The 17,017-nt window shown below is 48.1% G+C and overlaps 1 protein-coding gene across 1 annotated transcript; it reads left to right on the top strand.

Moving 5' to 3' along the window:
- Window positions 1-445: 445 nt before the first annotated feature.
- Window positions 446-13,428, top strand: SOD2 (superoxide dismutase 2). The gene is made up of 5 exons (XM_075554306.1): window positions 446-604; window positions 1,102-1,304; window positions 6,071-6,187; window positions 8,279-8,458; window positions 10,584-13,428. The coding sequence occupies exons 1-5, from the start codon at window positions 582-584 to the stop codon at window positions 10,727-10,729; spliced, it is 669 nt and encodes a 222-aa protein (XP_075410421.1). The 5' UTR covers window positions 446-581; the 3' UTR covers window positions 10,730-13,428.
- Window positions 13,429-17,017: the final 3,589 nt, after the last annotated feature.

Consider the following 17,017-nt stretch of genomic DNA (forward strand, 5'->3'; position numbering starts at 1 on the left):
TCCAGCAGCTAGGTCGGGTCTTCATAAGAGCCTGTCCTGTAGGACAGCTGAGAGGGGTCCTTTCCTTTCTGAGAGGCTGCCCAAGCACCACAGGGCGGAGGGGGGGATGGGCATGTCTACAAATTCATGACTCAGGGCAGCAGAGGGTCAAGGTGGGCGGGCGCAGAGCGGCACCAACTTGCAAATATGACGGCGGGGGTCGCGGGGCTTCCTTTTGGAGATATATACTCTCGAAGTGCAGCAAACACGCCGTTCCTAGCGGGCGCTGGGACGTCGCCAGCCCTCTCGGGTGTTGACAGGGCGGCTGCGGGAAGTCAGCGCCTGCGGTGCCTTCCAGAGAAGGGCACGAGGGGCGAGAGCCTTCCGGGAGGAGGGGCGGGGCTCTACAGAAGAAGGGCGGGCCCTCCAGGAGAAGGGGCGGGGACTTCCGGGAGAAGGGCCGGGTCTACCGGAAGGGGCGGGTCTACCGGAAGGGGCGGTGGCGGTGCCCTTGTCCCGAGACTGGGACGCCGCGTTTATTCCTGGCGCTTCGCGGGGACGCCTGCGCGTCGTGAGAGCGCCCCGGGCGGCATCGCAGCACCATGTTGTGCCGGGCGGCGAGCAGGTGAGGCGGCGGCGGGGTCGGTGCGGAGGGCCGCGGGGCTGCGGAGGGCATGCGGGTCGGGGCGCCAAGGACACTAAGGGCAGGACGGCGAGCGGGATGGGGGTGGCGGCAGCGATGGCCCAGGAGCTGCGGGCCCTCCTGGCACTCCTGGTCCGCCGCGCCCCCCCCCCCCCACTGGCCCTGCCGGGGTCCCCGCAGGCCGCCAGGGAGGGGCGAGCACCGGGCTTCGCGGACGTTGGGGTCTGGGGAGGAGAGCTGCGGGCGGGGGGTGGGGGTGGGGGTGGGGGGAGGTGAACGTGCACCTTCCAGCTGCTTGTGGCGGCCTGGCATCGGTGTTAGCGCACAGCGCCAGGCGGGTCACTCGGGCTCGGCCAGGACTGTGAGTTAATGGCACACAGGTGTATTGCTTCCCAAAAAAGTCGGGGCCGCGAGAGAAAGTGCGGGCGTCAGGGGCACGTGGAGCGCGAGGGGCAGTCTCCGTTGTGTCTTTTTTCCAGCTCGAGCTGGAGGCTGGCCCCGGCCGTGGGGGCGTTGGGCTCCCGGCAGAAGCACAGCCTGCCCGACCTGCCGTACGATTACGGCGCCCTGGAGCCGCACATTAACGCCCAGATCATGCAGCTGCACCACAGCAAACACCACGCCGCGTACGTGAACAACCTGAACGTCACCGAGGAGAAGTATAACGAGGCTCTGGCAAAGGGTAGGTGCGACCTTTGCTCACAGGCGAAGGAACACGGGTTGGGTGAGGTGACCTCGCCGTAGGCCACCTAAGTGAAAGTCTTAGGGAAAAGGCCGCCTGGGGTCTGCCTGAACGTGTGCCCAGCAGAGTCCACGCCACATGGTTACTGCTTTGGGCTTCACGCAGGAACCGTTCACCTTAAAAAAAATAAAGAATACAGGAGTCTTGGAAAACTAAGTGGGAAAGTTCTATTCTCTTTCATCCCATTTTATCCTGAGCTTTCCAAACTATTTCCTCCTTGAAAATAGCTCATTGCAGATGCAGTGTTTTGATGAGTTTGTAAGAGCGTCTTGTATTGCCTCAGGAAACTCAGTATCCCATGTGCATGTTAAAGTTTATGAATTTTACTATTATTATTCTCAAGGAAGACCTTCAGCGAGATGCATGGGCACAGTGGCTGGTTTGGTGGGCACAAACCTAAGAACCATTGTCAGGGGGGCACAGGCCCGGGTTTCCTTCTCTTGTGTACAGGCTCCCTGTGAGTTGGAACAACTTGATGGCACCTAACAACAATAACAAAGAACAGCTGAATTAAGTTTAAAAGCCTTATTTTTGTTGCACAGGTGGTTTCCTTCAAAAACCCACTACTGTCCAGCTGATTCCAACTCATAATGACCTTAGAGAGCAGTGGTTCTCAACCTGTGGGTCTCGACCCCTTTGGGAGTCGAATGACCCTTTCACAGGGGTAGCCTGATTCATAACAGTAGCAAAATGACAGCGATGAAGTAGCAGTGAAAATGATTTTATGGTTGGCGGGGGGGTCACCACAGCATGAAGGACTATGAAAGGGTCGTGGCATTAGGAACGTTGAGAACCACTGCTGGAGGGTTTCTAAGACTAAGTCTGTACAAGAGTAGACAGTCTCATTTTTCTCTGGGGGGTGGCTTTGAACTGCAACCTGGCAGTTAACAGCCCAATGCCTCAACCACAGTGCCACCAGCCTAGCATGGGCGACTTTAGAGCTTTAAGGTAAACTTACATGGAACTCCTTTTTTAAAAACTGGATTGCAGTACTCAGATTGTTGACTTGTACTGATATTTCAAACAATGGGGGTTGATGACAGGGCAAAAACTTTCAATGATACTTAGGCACAATGGCAGAGTCACACCTACAAGATTAATGCATGTCCTCATGAAGCCGGGGGACATTACAAGAGTGAGTAAGTGGTAGTGACGGGCCACCATTCGTGGTCACTCTTGAAGCAAGAGATTGAAACCAAAGCCCAGTGTTGGCCAGTTCTATGCCCTTGGGATAGCAGCCCTCTGGGACTCCTTTCTGCATCTTGTCCCCGGTGTGTAGTGGTTTGTGCTTGATGACTAGCCTCCGGGGGTTGGCTGTTTGAGCCCCTCAGCAGCACCACGAAGGAAAGGCCTGGGGATCTGTCTCTACAGATTACAGGCAAGAACCACTGGGAGTGGAATCCCTGTAGAGCAGGGGGTTGTGCACTTGCTTGCTTGCTTGCAGATTAGCAATTACAGCCTGCCCGAGTGATATAGTGTGCTTCTGGGGAATGTCTGGTCTCTGGGGTCTCCATTGTTCTTTCCAGATACAGGATAGGACGGGGGTGGAGGGTGGGGCGCACAGTGCCCTTGGGTGTCAGCCTAATACTATTGGCCTCTCAAGTCCAGTTCCTTGCATCCATCTGCTGGACATGGGAATGGGACTGCTGTGTGAATGCATTTCCTCTTCCCAAACTACACTGCCTGGACAGTGGGTGGCGGCACCGTGACACAGGGCTGTCTGCTATGGAGCGCTGACAGCATTGACCGCCTGCCTGCCTACCTGCCTGCCATGTGAGTGGAGCTGTGATCACTTGTTCTCCTTTTGGGGACGGAGGGATGGGGATCCAGCTCGGGATTTGGAGGGTCCAGAGCCCATGCACGGGCACTCCATGGAGCCTGTGCCACCCCATCCTGTGAAACTCCGAGGAGCCTTGCTTGCCTTCTGTGGGAGAGGAGAAGGCAGGAGTGTGCTTGATGAGGCTCCCCACCAATGAGCTGCTACCTAGCTGAGAAAGAGTGCAGGCCCTTTCGACTTGATGCTCCACTGGGAATTGCTCCCAGGAGTCACCATTCCCAAGAAAAATTCCCTTGTGTGGGGTGTCTATTCATCGATCTATGCAGTCCAATTAGCATATAGTATGGAGTTGTTTACTATTGTTTTACAGTGCTCAATTGAAGAAGCCAGTAATGCGTGGATGTTTTTGAGATTGTGTAGTTAGTGTGTATGGAAATACTACGTTTGAAAAATATAAAACCGTTCTTCATTGATTTTCAGTGGCTTACAGAAGGAAAATAATGATCACAGTCTTGTTTCCAAAGTGTGTGTCGGCCTTATTAAGGCACAGTTAGGCATATCCTCCAAAAGGTTTTTATGGAATCCTAGGCTATGAAATTGGAGTGGTTTTTAGACAATGTCCTCTGAGTAGTGTCACCTAGTGGGAAAATGTAGTATTTCAACCTGTAGAGGAAGTTACCACATTTTGGGAGATTTTCTTGAGACAATCAGGAACCTTGAGTACGGGAAAAGTTCTCTGATTTCGGAAATAGCAGATGCAAGAAGGAAGTGGTAAAGGCGGGGTGGTGGGGACTGAGCTGGGGGAGTATCCCAGTTGTGTAAGTATTTCCTGGATGGCGACACCAGCCAGGAGCCTCTTTTGTTTTCAAAACAGATGATTTTACTTTGAAATCAAAGCTTTTCTTGTTAGTGAAAGCAGCTGCAGGCAGGCTTCGTTAGTATCGAATTATACGGCCTGGAAGTTTATTGGTAGCTACAGGATTTTCTATAAAAGTATACTGAAAATTACTGTGAAATAAAATTTTTAGATTTGACCACTTGAGAAAAAAGTAATCTTAATTATAAACAAGACCTCAGAATTTCTTTTAAAACTTTAAAAGTGATTTTGTAAACTTTTTATTTAATATGTGACAGTTCAATTATCAGTAAGCATTTCTTTCTAAGGAACATTTAGTGACTGCCGGTTTATTAAAACGGAAAATCTACATTGACTTTTAGGACGACTCCTAGGAAAATGAATGGGGAGACGCTGAGTTGAGAAAATTGGGGGGGGGCAGGAAAAAGAAAGCTGATAGAAAACCACACAAAATCAGATCAAAACAAATTTCTAAGAGATTATTAGTACACCTTGTTCTCTTTTCCTTACGGAACTGCTGGCCAGCACCTTCCCTCTGTTGAAATGCGCGCCGGAGGGATAGACCTCTCCGGCCACTGGGTGACTGCCGTGTGGTGTCTTTCTTGAGCTCGTGGTTCCCGTGGCCTGCACGTCATCTTGTCTGTTCAGACCAGAAGTCTCTTTGGTTTCCATTTTGTTCTCCCAGCATTTGGGGATTGTTTTGGGAGGGAGGGGAGCAAGTTGAAGAAGTCCATGGAAAAAAGGAATGGAAAGATAACAGAATTTTCCCATAAATGTTTTGAAGCCCTTTTTGCATTCAGATACTTTAAACATTAAACAAACAAACAAAAATCAACTATAATTATCAGAGAATTGGTATTTTTTTTCCTCATAGAAACTATATTAAAAAAAAACACTGCAGTTTATTCAATCATCTAACCAGCACATAATCTCTTGGCTGCTGACGAGGCAGTGTTTGAGGCACTGAGGATGCAGCAGCGACCCAAAGCGCGTGTCCTCTCTGGGGCTGTTTTCTCCCAGGGGAGACGGGGCCCCAAGGGGAGAGAGGAAGCAGGGTGGAGTAGTTAGTAGGGCATATCAATCTCCCAGTGTAAAGTCAGGAGCCATATGCCTCAGACAGGGAAAGCCTCGGGTTGGGTGACTTCAGCAGAGACTTCAGGGGAAAATTAGGGGATCAGCCATAGGTTCGCTTGGGGGAAGAGTTCTGGGCAAAGACAGCCAAAGTGTGAGCCCTAAGCTGGGGCACACTTAGTTTTCCATGTAAGTGCAGGGGGGTGGGTGAGGGAGGGCAGAAGGAGGCAGCGATGCAGTCAGAGGTGGAGTAGGTGAGATGAGGGATTCAGGTTGAGGAGCACCATGACTGGCCTGGTGTCTCCGGTTCCTTCTGGCTGTTGGGTTGAGAAGAGCTGATGGGGCGCACTGTGGAGCAGAAGACCACACCAATGTAGGTGCAGGTGCTCTGGTCTGGACCAGAGGGGTGGCAGCTCCGGCAGGCAGGTGTGATTGGGTCCTGGACATATTTTTACAGTAGAGCTGGTGTTACTGATGGGGAGTGAGGAAAGGGATGGCATTTACAGGGAGTGGGGAAGGCAGAGGAGGATGGCAGAAGTTCAATTTTGAGTTTGAATATGTTGAATGTCTTGTTAATGTAACAATATTTCTCAGTGAAAGACTTGAAAATGAGAGCTGAGGAAATTCTGTAGCAGCTTCTATTGAGCTGGACATTGAATATTCCATTATGTTCTCCCTTTATTCTCTTAATTACTTCATGTTCTGAAACATCTGGCTGAGAAAATCCTGAGCTACTTGGGGGTCTGGGGTGAGTTTTCTACCACCGTTTCCTGGGCTTCTCATTGCCTGGTCAGCGTTGTCGTCATTGAACCAGAAACCTCTTGGGACAAATACTTGTAGGAGGGCTTTTTTTTTAAATAGCGGCCTCAAATTGTGGTATTTCTAGGATCAAGTTGCCTGACATTTTACAAAGAGAAAACCCCCCCAAAAAACAAAAAACGACTGTGTAGAATGTTTGAAAAGTAAAGATTTAAAAAATGTGCTTGCATTTGAACATTGCAGGTGATGTTACAACTCAGGTAGCTCTCCAGCCTGCACTGAAGTTCAATGGTGGAGGTCATATCAACCATACCATTTTCTGGACCAACCTGAGCCCCAACGGTGGTGGAGAACCCAAAGGTTGGTGTATTCGGTGCACTCTTACCTGCACTTTGTGCACACTAGAAATGACTGTTGGCTTTTCTTGTTAGCTTACTTCTCTGTGCTCTATTACTAATAGCCTGTTTTTCATCACGAGGAGCATAATAAAGTTGTAATTTTGGAAGGGGCAGAAGTAGAAATTGGTAAAGTATCCCAGTAGCTATATCACCAGACTTTAAACACATATACACACACATAAAAGGTGTCAAGCACAGTATTCAAATATGGTTTATGTGTGTCTCATTTATAGTGGGAAAGACCAATACTGAAAAAAAAATTTTTTTTAACCAAGATGCACTTTAAAAACAAGGACCTGGAATAAGATACTTAACCATTATATACTTTAATGTTCTTCCTCTTTGTGGTACAGAACTATTTTGAGAATTATACAAAGTTCTGAAGATAGCTCCTCTTGCTAATTTTTACTGTTTATGATTATAAAGTCAGTTGTCTTAGGAAATTGGGTTTTCTAGATGTGTTTTTAAAAGAAGTGCAGGTGAGTGGCTGGGGACTTAAAAGGTTGTGAGCAGTCGGCCAAGGTTCAGCTACTGGTCTCTGTCTCTCCTGAGGAAATGAGAGTGGAGAAGATCAAAGATGTGTGGACTGATGGACCTTTTGGACTGTGTGCTCCACGAGCCTGAGACCCGAGGAGCTAGAGCCATCCTAGCTCCTGGCTACCATGGCCAAGTGCTCTGAAAAGGGTTCCATTAGAACAGGCCTGGGCATGACAACCGCCCCACCCACCCACACACACACAAACTATCAGCTAGATAAATAGACCAGCGGTTCTCAACCTGTGGATCTCGACCACTTTGGAGGTCGGACGACCCTATCACAGGGGTCGCCTAATACATCCTGCATATCATATTTACATTATGATTCACGACAGTAGCAAAATTACAGTGATGAAGTAGCAACGAAAATAATGTTATGGTTGGGGTTCATCACAACACGAGGAACTGTATTAGAGGGTCGCGGCCTCAGGAAGGTTTAGAACCGCTGTAATAGTCTGTAAGGAGGACGATTACACTAGGGCAGGATGCATGCCTTGGAATCACGCACTTTATTTAGATCAGAAGCCGCATGGATGCCGCTCAGAAGGGTGACAGTGGAACAAGTGATGCTGTACTGTGGGGTCACAAACAACGAGTGTGGATTGGAAAACTGATCTGTTCCAGAAACTGTCACCCAGTTTACAGTGAAAAGTTAAAAAACACAAAAACAAAACTGCAGGTAGGAGGAGCCCAGAGGTGCTTGGACTTGGTTCCTACCCTGTCAGCTTTCCCCACAGTGTGTGCAGGTCCGGCTCAGGGAGCACTCCCCCTCCCCCGGGAAAGCACAGGTCACACACCTGGCCCTCCTCCCTGTTTCTTTTAAGTACCTTTGGCTTCTGTGTGTTTTCCTTTTGACCAGGGCTGCAGACGCAGTCTGCTGGAGGCATCTGAGAGAGGCAATTTCAGACCGAGGTCTTGGTGAACAAATAGCGCAGGGAGGGAGTGTGCGAACACATCTGGTGGAAGAAGAACCACCGTGCTCCTTAGAAGTGACCATCTCAAACCCCAGGGGCAGTTCTGCCCTGGCCTATGGGATCGCTGTGGGTTTGAATGGACTTGATGGCAGTGAAGATCTTTCTTGAGCTCTACCTCTGGTTCAGTAAGAGTTCCTTTTTCTAAGACAGTATAGTCCCTAAGCTAGAAAGATCGAGCCTGTTTTGGAGAAGAATCACATGGAATCTATGGCCTTTACTTCCGAGTGGCAGCGTGGAGCAGATCGGGCAGAAGTCAAAGTAGAATTTCTGTTGGCAGGGAAAGTGGACTGGGAGTGGCTGTTGCTCCCTGGTGAACAGCGTCGTGAGTGGAGCATCCCTGCCGCACTTCAGCAGGAAGCGTATTAGTTAGCGCCGCGCAGCCTGGGGGCACTGGTGTGGGGAGAGAGAAACACTGGCTGGCTCCCTGGGTGAGGCGGTGTCCTCTCTGACGTTTACTTGCAGTGCTTCAGTGTGTGTAGCAGTGCTTTCTTATAACGCACAGTCTGCTCACAGGGCTTTTGGACCCGTGTTTTCTTTAACAGGGCAGTTGCTGGAGGCGATCAAGCACGACTTTGGGTCCTTCGACAAGTTTAAGGAGAAGCTGACGGCCGTATCTGTTGGTGTTCAGGGTTCCGGCTGGGGTTGGCTTGGTTTCAATAAAGAGTGGGGACGCTTACAGATTGCTGCTTGTGCTAACCAGGACCCCCTGCAAGGAACAACAGGTGAGAGATGGGAATTGTCAGACATCTTTAGGGGACAGAGCGTTTCCGACAAGGACTTCCACCAGAGACAAGGCAAATGAGCAGTGTTGAGACCCCGCCTTGGCCGTGTCATAGTCCGAGCAAGTCTTCACAGATGGCGGTCTGACGTTTGTAAACGAGGCGTGTGTAATTAAAAAAAAAACATTTTTTTTGGGGGGGGTTATACAACTCTTACCACAATCCATACATACATCAATTGTTTAAAGCACATTTGTACATTCGTTGCTCTCATCTTTCTCAAAAGGGTGTGTAATTTTATACACACCTTAACACATGTGTTTTACACACAAACCCTGCTTCGTCCTCCCAAGGATTGGTGTCAGCTAACCACATTAAGTACACAGAAATAAAAACAACTTAGGTAAATGGCAAGAACCAGGAACAGAAATCCAATATAGTCAGGCCCCAGAGCTTGTGCTCCCATCCCCCGGCTGAACACTGCCTGTCAGACGTGGTTCTGTAATAACACAGGGGCCAGAAACCTGGGAAATGCGGAGTTCCTAGATTCCTGCCTTGTGAGGGGTCTCTGGTATACTTATAGTTTTCTCAGGAGCTCCTGGCTGGACCCACCAAATCCTTTTTTTTGTTTTAAATGTTGAGCCAAATGGAATTAGGAGCCCTTTTTAAAAGGTCACTGAAGAGCATGGGAAAGAATCATAAGCCAGCTAGCAATGAGCTGGAGCGTTGATCCTTGGTGTGAAGACTCTGCAGTGACCCTGCAAGTGAGAGCAGGAGTCGCCCGCTCTCCCTGCGCCAGTGTCCACGAGGAGACTGCTCGCCTGCCGTCCTGCCCTGAGTGTGCTCACTCAGCCTTTGCCAGAATCTAAACAACTCCTTTGGGAAAACGAACTGCCCTCAAAGTCACAAGACTCATTGCTATTGAGTCAGTTCTAACCTTGAGACCCCGTGGACAGACTGGAATCAACCCTTTCTTCCACAGAGTTGCTGGTGACAGACTACACCTTCAGGGGTCAATCCACCACAAGCATTTATAAAAGCTGCCAAAATGTGTGAGCCCTTGTTGCTGTAAGCAGGGGTGGAGAACCTCTTGTGCCAAGGGCCATTTGGAGCGAGAGATATCCCGGTTGGGCCATACAGAATCGTCAATTTACAATGAGCCTGCGAGAGTTGGTCACACAGTTAATGAACTCACCCCTCGTGTTGGCTGTAACGGCTTCTCTCTGGCGAGGCACGTTAGCCGGTGTGGATGACTGGGCCTTGTATAGCCTGTGGGCCTGACATTCTCCAACTCTGGTATAAAGGGTAGACCTGGCTGGGGAGGCTGTGATGTAAGCGTAAACTTCAGCCCCACTCCCACCGCTCCCCTTAAGAAAGCCCACTAGAATAAAAATGACAATGTTGGCACTTTATTCCTGGGGAGAAGAATGGTATCATCTGCCACTTTAAGTAGCGCCGTGCCCACAGCTGGTCTGACCCTGGCTAAGCGCTGTTTTCCTGGCAGAGAGCAGTCAAGAGTTTGTTTAAGGCGAGTGTTGCATCCACAGATCTGAGTTCGCCATCTAGAGTGTGTACGTTCAGGGTAGAGTTCATCTTGTTTCTTTGTATTCCTGAGTTTTAAATGAGTCAAAAGGGAGATCAGATGATAAGATACTACCTTCCAGCCTAAGGGCCACAGTGGACTGTAGAGTGTTCTCTGTCTAGCCTGTGGCTAGAGTGACGCACCCGAGACTTCATCCACGTGTGGACACTGCAACTGAATTTTGGGCCTTCACTGTCGCCCGTAACCTGCAAACTAGGTGTTCGCAATTTAAACTCTGGTACCGTTTCCTCCTTCAGACTGGATTTTAATATTTATGATCTTTGGATCACAGGCTGGTGTGCTCCTTCCATGTGGACTTAATGGTGGATGCCTTGCAGAGTAGAGTTGTCAGTAGGATTAAAAAGCCTCAAACTCAATGCCATTGAGTAGCTTTTGGTTCAAAGCTGTTACTTCTGCAGAGCACCTGGTGGTTTTAAACTGCTGACATTGCATTTAGGATTCTAGGATAAATAGAATTTAAATCAAGATGCAGCCTTTTAGGTTGAAATTCAGTGTTTGCTTTCTTTCCCCCTTCTTTCCCTGTAGGTCTTATTCCACTGCTGGGAATTGATGTGTGGGAGCATGCGTACTACCTGCAGTATAAAAACGTCAGACCTGATTATCTAAAAGCAATTTGGAATGTAATCAACTGGGAGAATGTAACTGAAAGATACATGGCTTGCAAAAAATAAGACCTTTCTCTGATACTGAGCCGATTAAGCTCTATGTGGCAATTTTGTACTATAGAGAACTGCACTTACGTTAAAGCTGCTGCTTTATTGTAGCATTTCGTAAATGTTGCATAGCCAAGTATTTGATAAGTAGAATTTAATGCTATGAACATTTTATTTTTTTTTTGAAATTTTGTTTTGGGAAATTGTGAAAGCATGGGATGCTTTGTTTGATGTCATCTTTCGATTGCACACACTTCAGAGAGCTACAGTGGCCCGGGCAGGACAAGTGTCAGCATGAAAGGCGTCCTGTCCCCTCTCCCTGGATAGAGTGGACCAGGGGGGGATCTTGTTCTGCTGAAGCTACACCCGAGCAGTCAGGCCCACCCAAGGGGAATCACTCAGTTTTCTGTGAATAGTTGCCTTTTCTGTAAACAGTCATCTGTCTGCTGTGACTTCCGGTGGCTCTCACCCCGTGGTCTTTCTGATGGATGGCCACGTGCCGGCACTTAAAGAAGAAATAAGAAACAAGATAGCTGATGGCAGATTGAGAACTGCCGTAGTCTAAGAAGTGGGTTGTGCTTTTGAGGTTTTCAAATATAAAGCTCTGTCCTCGGCGTCGACATAGTGTATAAACGTGCCCCAGGTGGACAAATTCAGGCCTGTTGATAAAATCTGTGAGCGGTGTAAGCACAGATGTTCTGGCCTGGCATTCGCGCCCCCCCCCGGCCCCCCCCCCACCTCAGTGCCCTCGGGAAGGAGTCTTTTTGAGGACTTGCTGTCGTGTTTCTGTTCCTTGTGGTTGCTTAAAAACCGTAAGATCACGACAGGAACTTGATGTTGTGCTCTTTTCCGGGAAAGGAGAAACGTACCCATGGGTCACGGGCTCTGCAGACAGAGCTGCAGCCTGTGGGGGTGTAGTAAGGTTTCTTTTGGGTCTGGTCCCTGTCTTGCACTCCTCCATGCTGCCCACCATCGTCCACGCAAACATGACTTGTGTATGAAGTCAGCCTGCCTATCACAGAAGAATGAAGTCCGGTTCCATCTCACTTCTCCTTTGATCACTCAGGCCAGTGTTCAGGTGTGTTGGCCAAACAATTTGGAGGGTTTTTAAGGCGGTGATCCTTCCTCTTCTTTTACCAAAAAAGCCCTATTCATTTTTATTCAACACTTGTAGAGAAACGGCCTACATTTAGTTGCATCCAAACAGTGAGAGGATCCCGCTTTTAAAACCCGGTGTTTGCGGTTCTTTTATTGTTTTAAATGGTGTTCATTGATGTTTAGCTCCCCGCCCCCCATTAGACATGAATTTATTTTAATCGGTACCTATTACTGGCTGTATCATTTGTTTCCATTTGTTACCAAAGAATGCTATTGGAATGTTTTCTTCAAGCTATGTAATAACAGGATGACTTCTCCGTTTTATTTCTGTTTTCAGTCCCCCTTGCCCCAAAGTAATTTACTATTTCTTCCTCCCATGGAGAAAGGAGCAACGTGGAAGTTTCAATATTGAAGTTTAAAAAATATATTTTAAGTTTAAGATACTTTTTCATTAGAATTCAGTTAGAAAAGTATTTAGGTGTCCAGCATTGTCAGCTGTGTGTATGTGTGTGTGTGTGCGTGCGCGCGCGTGTGCGTGTCTGTTTTGAACAAACGGGAGGCTATGATTGCCGTCCTCGATATACCACAGCTACATGACTTTCATGGAGCTTAAATGAGAGTCATGCAATTACTGCTTGTCTGTATTAAACAGACCATCTAGACAACTCGGGCCCTTTAGAAAATGGGCCTTTGAATACAAGTAGTAATCTGCTAGACTGGCTTGCATGGAACTAACATGCTGAGTCTTCTGACTTCCATAAAGCTCTCTGGGTCCGACGAAGCTTAAGCTTACAATAATATTCAATATTGAAATTTCTCAAGTGCACTCTATGCCTGCTTTGACTTGATGGTGAGAACAGTGGAAAGAAAGGGAAGGGGTGTGGCTTCAGCAGGGCATTGTCCCTTCCCACCAGTCATACCCAGATGATCCCAACAAGCTACGATCACTTACTAATTGTCCAGTGGAAAAATGAGATTGGAAAGATTCTGTCTATACCTGGTGTTCATAAAAGAAAAAGTATGAAATGGCAATTTCTTCCAGAAGAACAAAGAATGCTGCCGGGGGATTTTTGTGACCAGCGCAGCACACCCACTTCCTATGGGCCAGAGAGCCTTACTGTGAGGCGTGCTGGGAGGAAGAGGGCTCCCAGCACATCCCCCTGTGAGAGAGCCATGTGGCCGGAACTACTGTGCAGTCATGACGCGCTCATGGTGAAAAAGTACCCACTTCATTGCACACTCATGATCTTAAAGATGAGGTTTGGATTTCTATTGTGCACCTTTTAAAAACTAAGGAGCCATAAAATGTAGATAGAGGTATATTGTGAGTCATCAAACACTCGACATAAGTAGCTTTATTTTCCGATTTAATTTCAGGGAACTTGGTGACTATGAGGAATTAGTGAATATTGATAGATAACTTTTCCCCATCGTACCTTAAAGATATCCCAGCAAACTAATGTTCTGGTTTCTAAGGTGTGCTTCACACCAAAGGCACACCCCCCTTAACTAAGGTTCTGAGTCATTTCCAGTTACTTGTTCAGGGAAGGAACATTTATTTTCCTACTGAAGTGTGAAGTGTATTGACTGCTAATAAAAGAATCTATCAGTCCTCAAAAGTGGTCTGTGTTATTTATGCGTGTGTATGTCAGATCATAATCTTGTAACGATCATTTTAACGTTTGCCTGGGGGAAAGGAATAATAGTGATGTGATGTTACTCTTAAAGTTCAGAAGGAATAGGAACTCCTTCCAAGCATGTCTGACAGACATCTCAACTATCAAAGTGTGGCATTTGATAGACTAAGTTGAAACGAGAGGAATACTGACTGTACTAGGGACCGCTGGAAGAATAAATGACCGGTGGGAGAAGTAGAAAGAACCACGGTGCTCCTTAGAAGTGAGTGTGGCGAGGCCTCTCACCTCCTGTGGCCACGTTAGCAGCAGAGACTGGACCTGGAGAATGAAGTCCTGCTTGGCAAAGTAGCTGGTCAGCCCCAGCAAGAAAGATCAGCCATGGGCACGTTGGCTGCAACAGTGAGTTCAAATGGGATGTAGTGAGGACGGTGCAGGACTGGGCGGGGTTTTGCTCTGTTGTACGTAAGGTTGATGCCCAACAGCAAATTAGTATTATACATCTTAGAACGTTAACCACACTTTAAACAGTTTTTTTTAATGGTTCTGGGCTGCTGGCATTTTATTCACACAGACCCAGAAAGAGCTTAATTAAAAGAGCTCTCCTTGAATTACTGAGGTTGGCATGACTTGTGCTGGGTAAAGTCATGCCTCTCCTATTAATTCCATGAGCACTTGGAAGAGTGCGCCTGCCCTGAGAATGCTTCCAGAACATGTATAAAACAACTGCATCTTGTATAAAGGGGATGAACGAGAATCTAGTGAGGTCCTGCCGCAGACTAGCGATGTGTGCCATTGCACCCAGTACCTCACTGGGCGTGTAACACCGTGACAGCTCTGCTGTCGGCAGCCCCCAAACTTCCTGAAGGGCTAGGTCAGGCTCTCGCTTCTAAGTGTCTTGGGTACCTTATATTCTGGGCCGTCTTCATACATCTGAAGATGCCATTGGATGTGTTTGTTCTAATGCTGAAAGGGGAATGCTGTAGAAGTTTTCCTGGTTCCATCAAAAAGTAGCTGAGGCTCTGAAGGAGATGTAAGAGTCCCCAATAAAAGTAATGAAACAGAAACAAAAATATATAAATTGTAGAATTACAATTTATATAGACCGCAATTCTACATGTAAAACAAGTTTATATGTAAAACTATGATCTCTATAAACATTCACCTAAGTCATAATAAAACCTTTCAAACAAACGTGATGGATGCTTCAAGCCTCAGTCTTAGCCACTGTGCACCCACCGTGCTGCCAGAGCTCTTGCTATTGTGACAAGGTGCTAGGTTTGGTTCCCCGACCTACTGCTTGCCTCTGCAGACCAGTGGTTCTCAACCTGTGGGTCGTGACCCCTTTGGGGGTGGAGGGGTCGAACGACCCTTTCCTGAAAGTCGCCCGATTCCTAACAGCAAAGACAGTGATGAAGTAGCAACGGAAATAATTTTATGGTTTTGGGTGGGGGTCACCATAACGTGAACTGTATTAAAGGGTCGCGGCATTAGGAAGGTTGAGGACCACAGGTGTAGACTACACTAGAGCAACGAGTGGGTGGCCTGGGTCTGTGTTAACACTGGTTAACGTCTGTTTTGAGCCCTGCTTTTTGTGTAAAAAGGATTTGGCTGAGGGGCTAAGGTGCCAGCTCTGTTCTGTGTATTTATCTGAGTATTGACTAAGGTCATAGTGGGTAAAAATCCAGACAAAACTCACTGCCATCGCGTTGATGCTGACTCAGCGACCCGATAGGGCAGGGTAGATAGACCCGCCCCTGTGAGATTCTGAGATTAAGTTTATGGGAGTAGCAAGGCCACTCTTTCTCCTGTGGAGCAGCTGGTGGTTTTGAACTGCTGAACTTGCGGATTGCCTTCAAAACCACCCGCGCTCCTTTAGTGGCTAAGTGGACACTGATAGTATGACATGAATATGTCGTCTACAAAAGGCATGCTGTTGTCAGCGCCATCAGTCAACTCGGAGGCATAGTGACCCTATGCGCAATGGAAGGAAGGAAGCACTGCCCACCCCGCCATCCTCCCACTTGTATTTGAGCCCATTGGTGCAGCCACCGTGTCCATCTCTCTCATCAAGAGACTTCTGTTAGATTTCTCTGGGGTCAATCTCTCTGTCAAGAGACTTCTGGTAGATTTCTCGGGAGTCAATCCTTCTCTCAAGGAACTTTTGTTAGATTTCTCGGGTTGGAAATAACCTCGATTCTTGGCTTCGCAGGAGAGAGAATTCACACCTAAGCCTGGTTTGTGATCTAAGTGAGTCTATTAAGGACAAGAAGTTTCAGGCGGTACTGTAAACTGAACATAGGCACCCTCAGGGCACTGCACACCCACGGGCGGGCCGGCGGCTTGGGAGAGGGAGAGGGAGAGGGAGAGAAAGAGAGACGGGGAGAGAGAAAAGCAACTGGAAAAAAGGGCGCTGGTCTCCAGGTTCTGGCTTTTTAGGGCTTGGTCGACGGTACTGGTTGACCCCGTTGGCTAAATTAAGCCCACCTGGCCCACCCAGGTGTACTGGCTCAGGGTCCTGAATTGACGCATGCCCTTTAGCCTGCTTTGGCTTCCAACCCCCAGTAGGGGGCCCCTCGGCATGGAGAGGAACAGCCCCCTGTCCGGCTACGGCCCACTTCCTCTCTTGCTGCTCCTCTTTACCAAGCGTGATGTCCCTTCTCAGGGGACTGTCCTCTCCCCTGAACAAGTCCACAGGGCGTGAAACAAAGTGTTGTGTCCTTGCTTCTAAGCATTCTGGCTGTACTTTCCAGCCACATGTGCACGTTCTTTCTGCCGTCTGTGGTACTTTGAATATTCTTTGCCGGCACCGTAATTCAGATGCGTCTGATTTTTCACATTCCTACTTCTACATGCATAGGAGGCCGTTGAACAAGTCCGGGGCTTGGAGCAGGCGCACCTGAGCACAGACTGCTTGCTATGGCCTCAGCACCCAGGTAGAAAATAGGTGAAATCAATCATTCAATTTTATTCTAGTTGCAGAACAGTAAAGGGCCCCTTTCTTGTAACACTTGACGTGCTGGAAAGAGGTGGGTGATTCTCATCTCCCAATCCAATCCCCAGGCTTGCCTCAGCACGCCAGCTTTGCTCTCTCTGGGATCAGCCAATCTAGGCCAATCTCCACCAAAGCCCCTTTCTCTCCCTGCGCTGTAGGAGCCCAGGACTGTTCTCTCCCCCACCCCCACTGCATGATTTAAAGATGTTAGCTCCACGACCAGCAGGTGGCAGTATTACCACGCTTTCCTTTCTTCCATGCTGGAAACAGGAAGTAAGTAAAAAGGAAAAAGAGGGGAAAAAAGAATTGGTTGAGGGAGCTGGGACCGAATTAAAGAGGAACCGCCCAAGATGCACATTCCCCCAACCTTTCAAAGATATTTTTGGAGGATAGATCATCTTTTACCCCCTCACCCCTCACCCCTTTTCAGGTTTGAATTATCTTTTTCAAGTTTACACAAACAAAGCCAGTAGTGTGCAATAACTGAATGTTTTCCCGAATCACTTGAGAGAAAGTGATCAGTGCTGTCTCCCATCCCCAGAGAATGCTTAATACTTTAATACGTATTCCCGACACACC

Source organism: Tenrec ecaudatus, chromosome 7, assembly GCF_050624435.1.
Source record: "Tenrec ecaudatus isolate mTenEca1 chromosome 7, mTenEca1.hap1, whole genome shotgun sequence".
NCBI lineage: Eukaryota > Metazoa > Chordata > Mammalia > Afrosoricida > Tenrecidae > Tenrec > Tenrec ecaudatus.

What these genes read in the sequence shown, in the direction of transcription:
- SOD2 (XM_075554306.1), top strand. Translation starts at nt 582, where the DNA reads ATGTTGTGCCGGGCGGCGAGCAG. An exon ending in CGGTGGTGGAGAACCCAAAG is followed by an intron (nt 6,188 to 8,278) that starts GTTGGTGTATTC and finishes TTTCTTTAACAG; the next exon opens with GGCAGTTGCTGGAGGCGATC. An exon ending in CCCCCTGCAAGGAACAACAG is followed by an intron (nt 8,459 to 10,583) that starts GTGAGAGATGGG and finishes CTTTCCCTGTAG; the next exon opens with GTCTTATTCCACTGCTGGGA.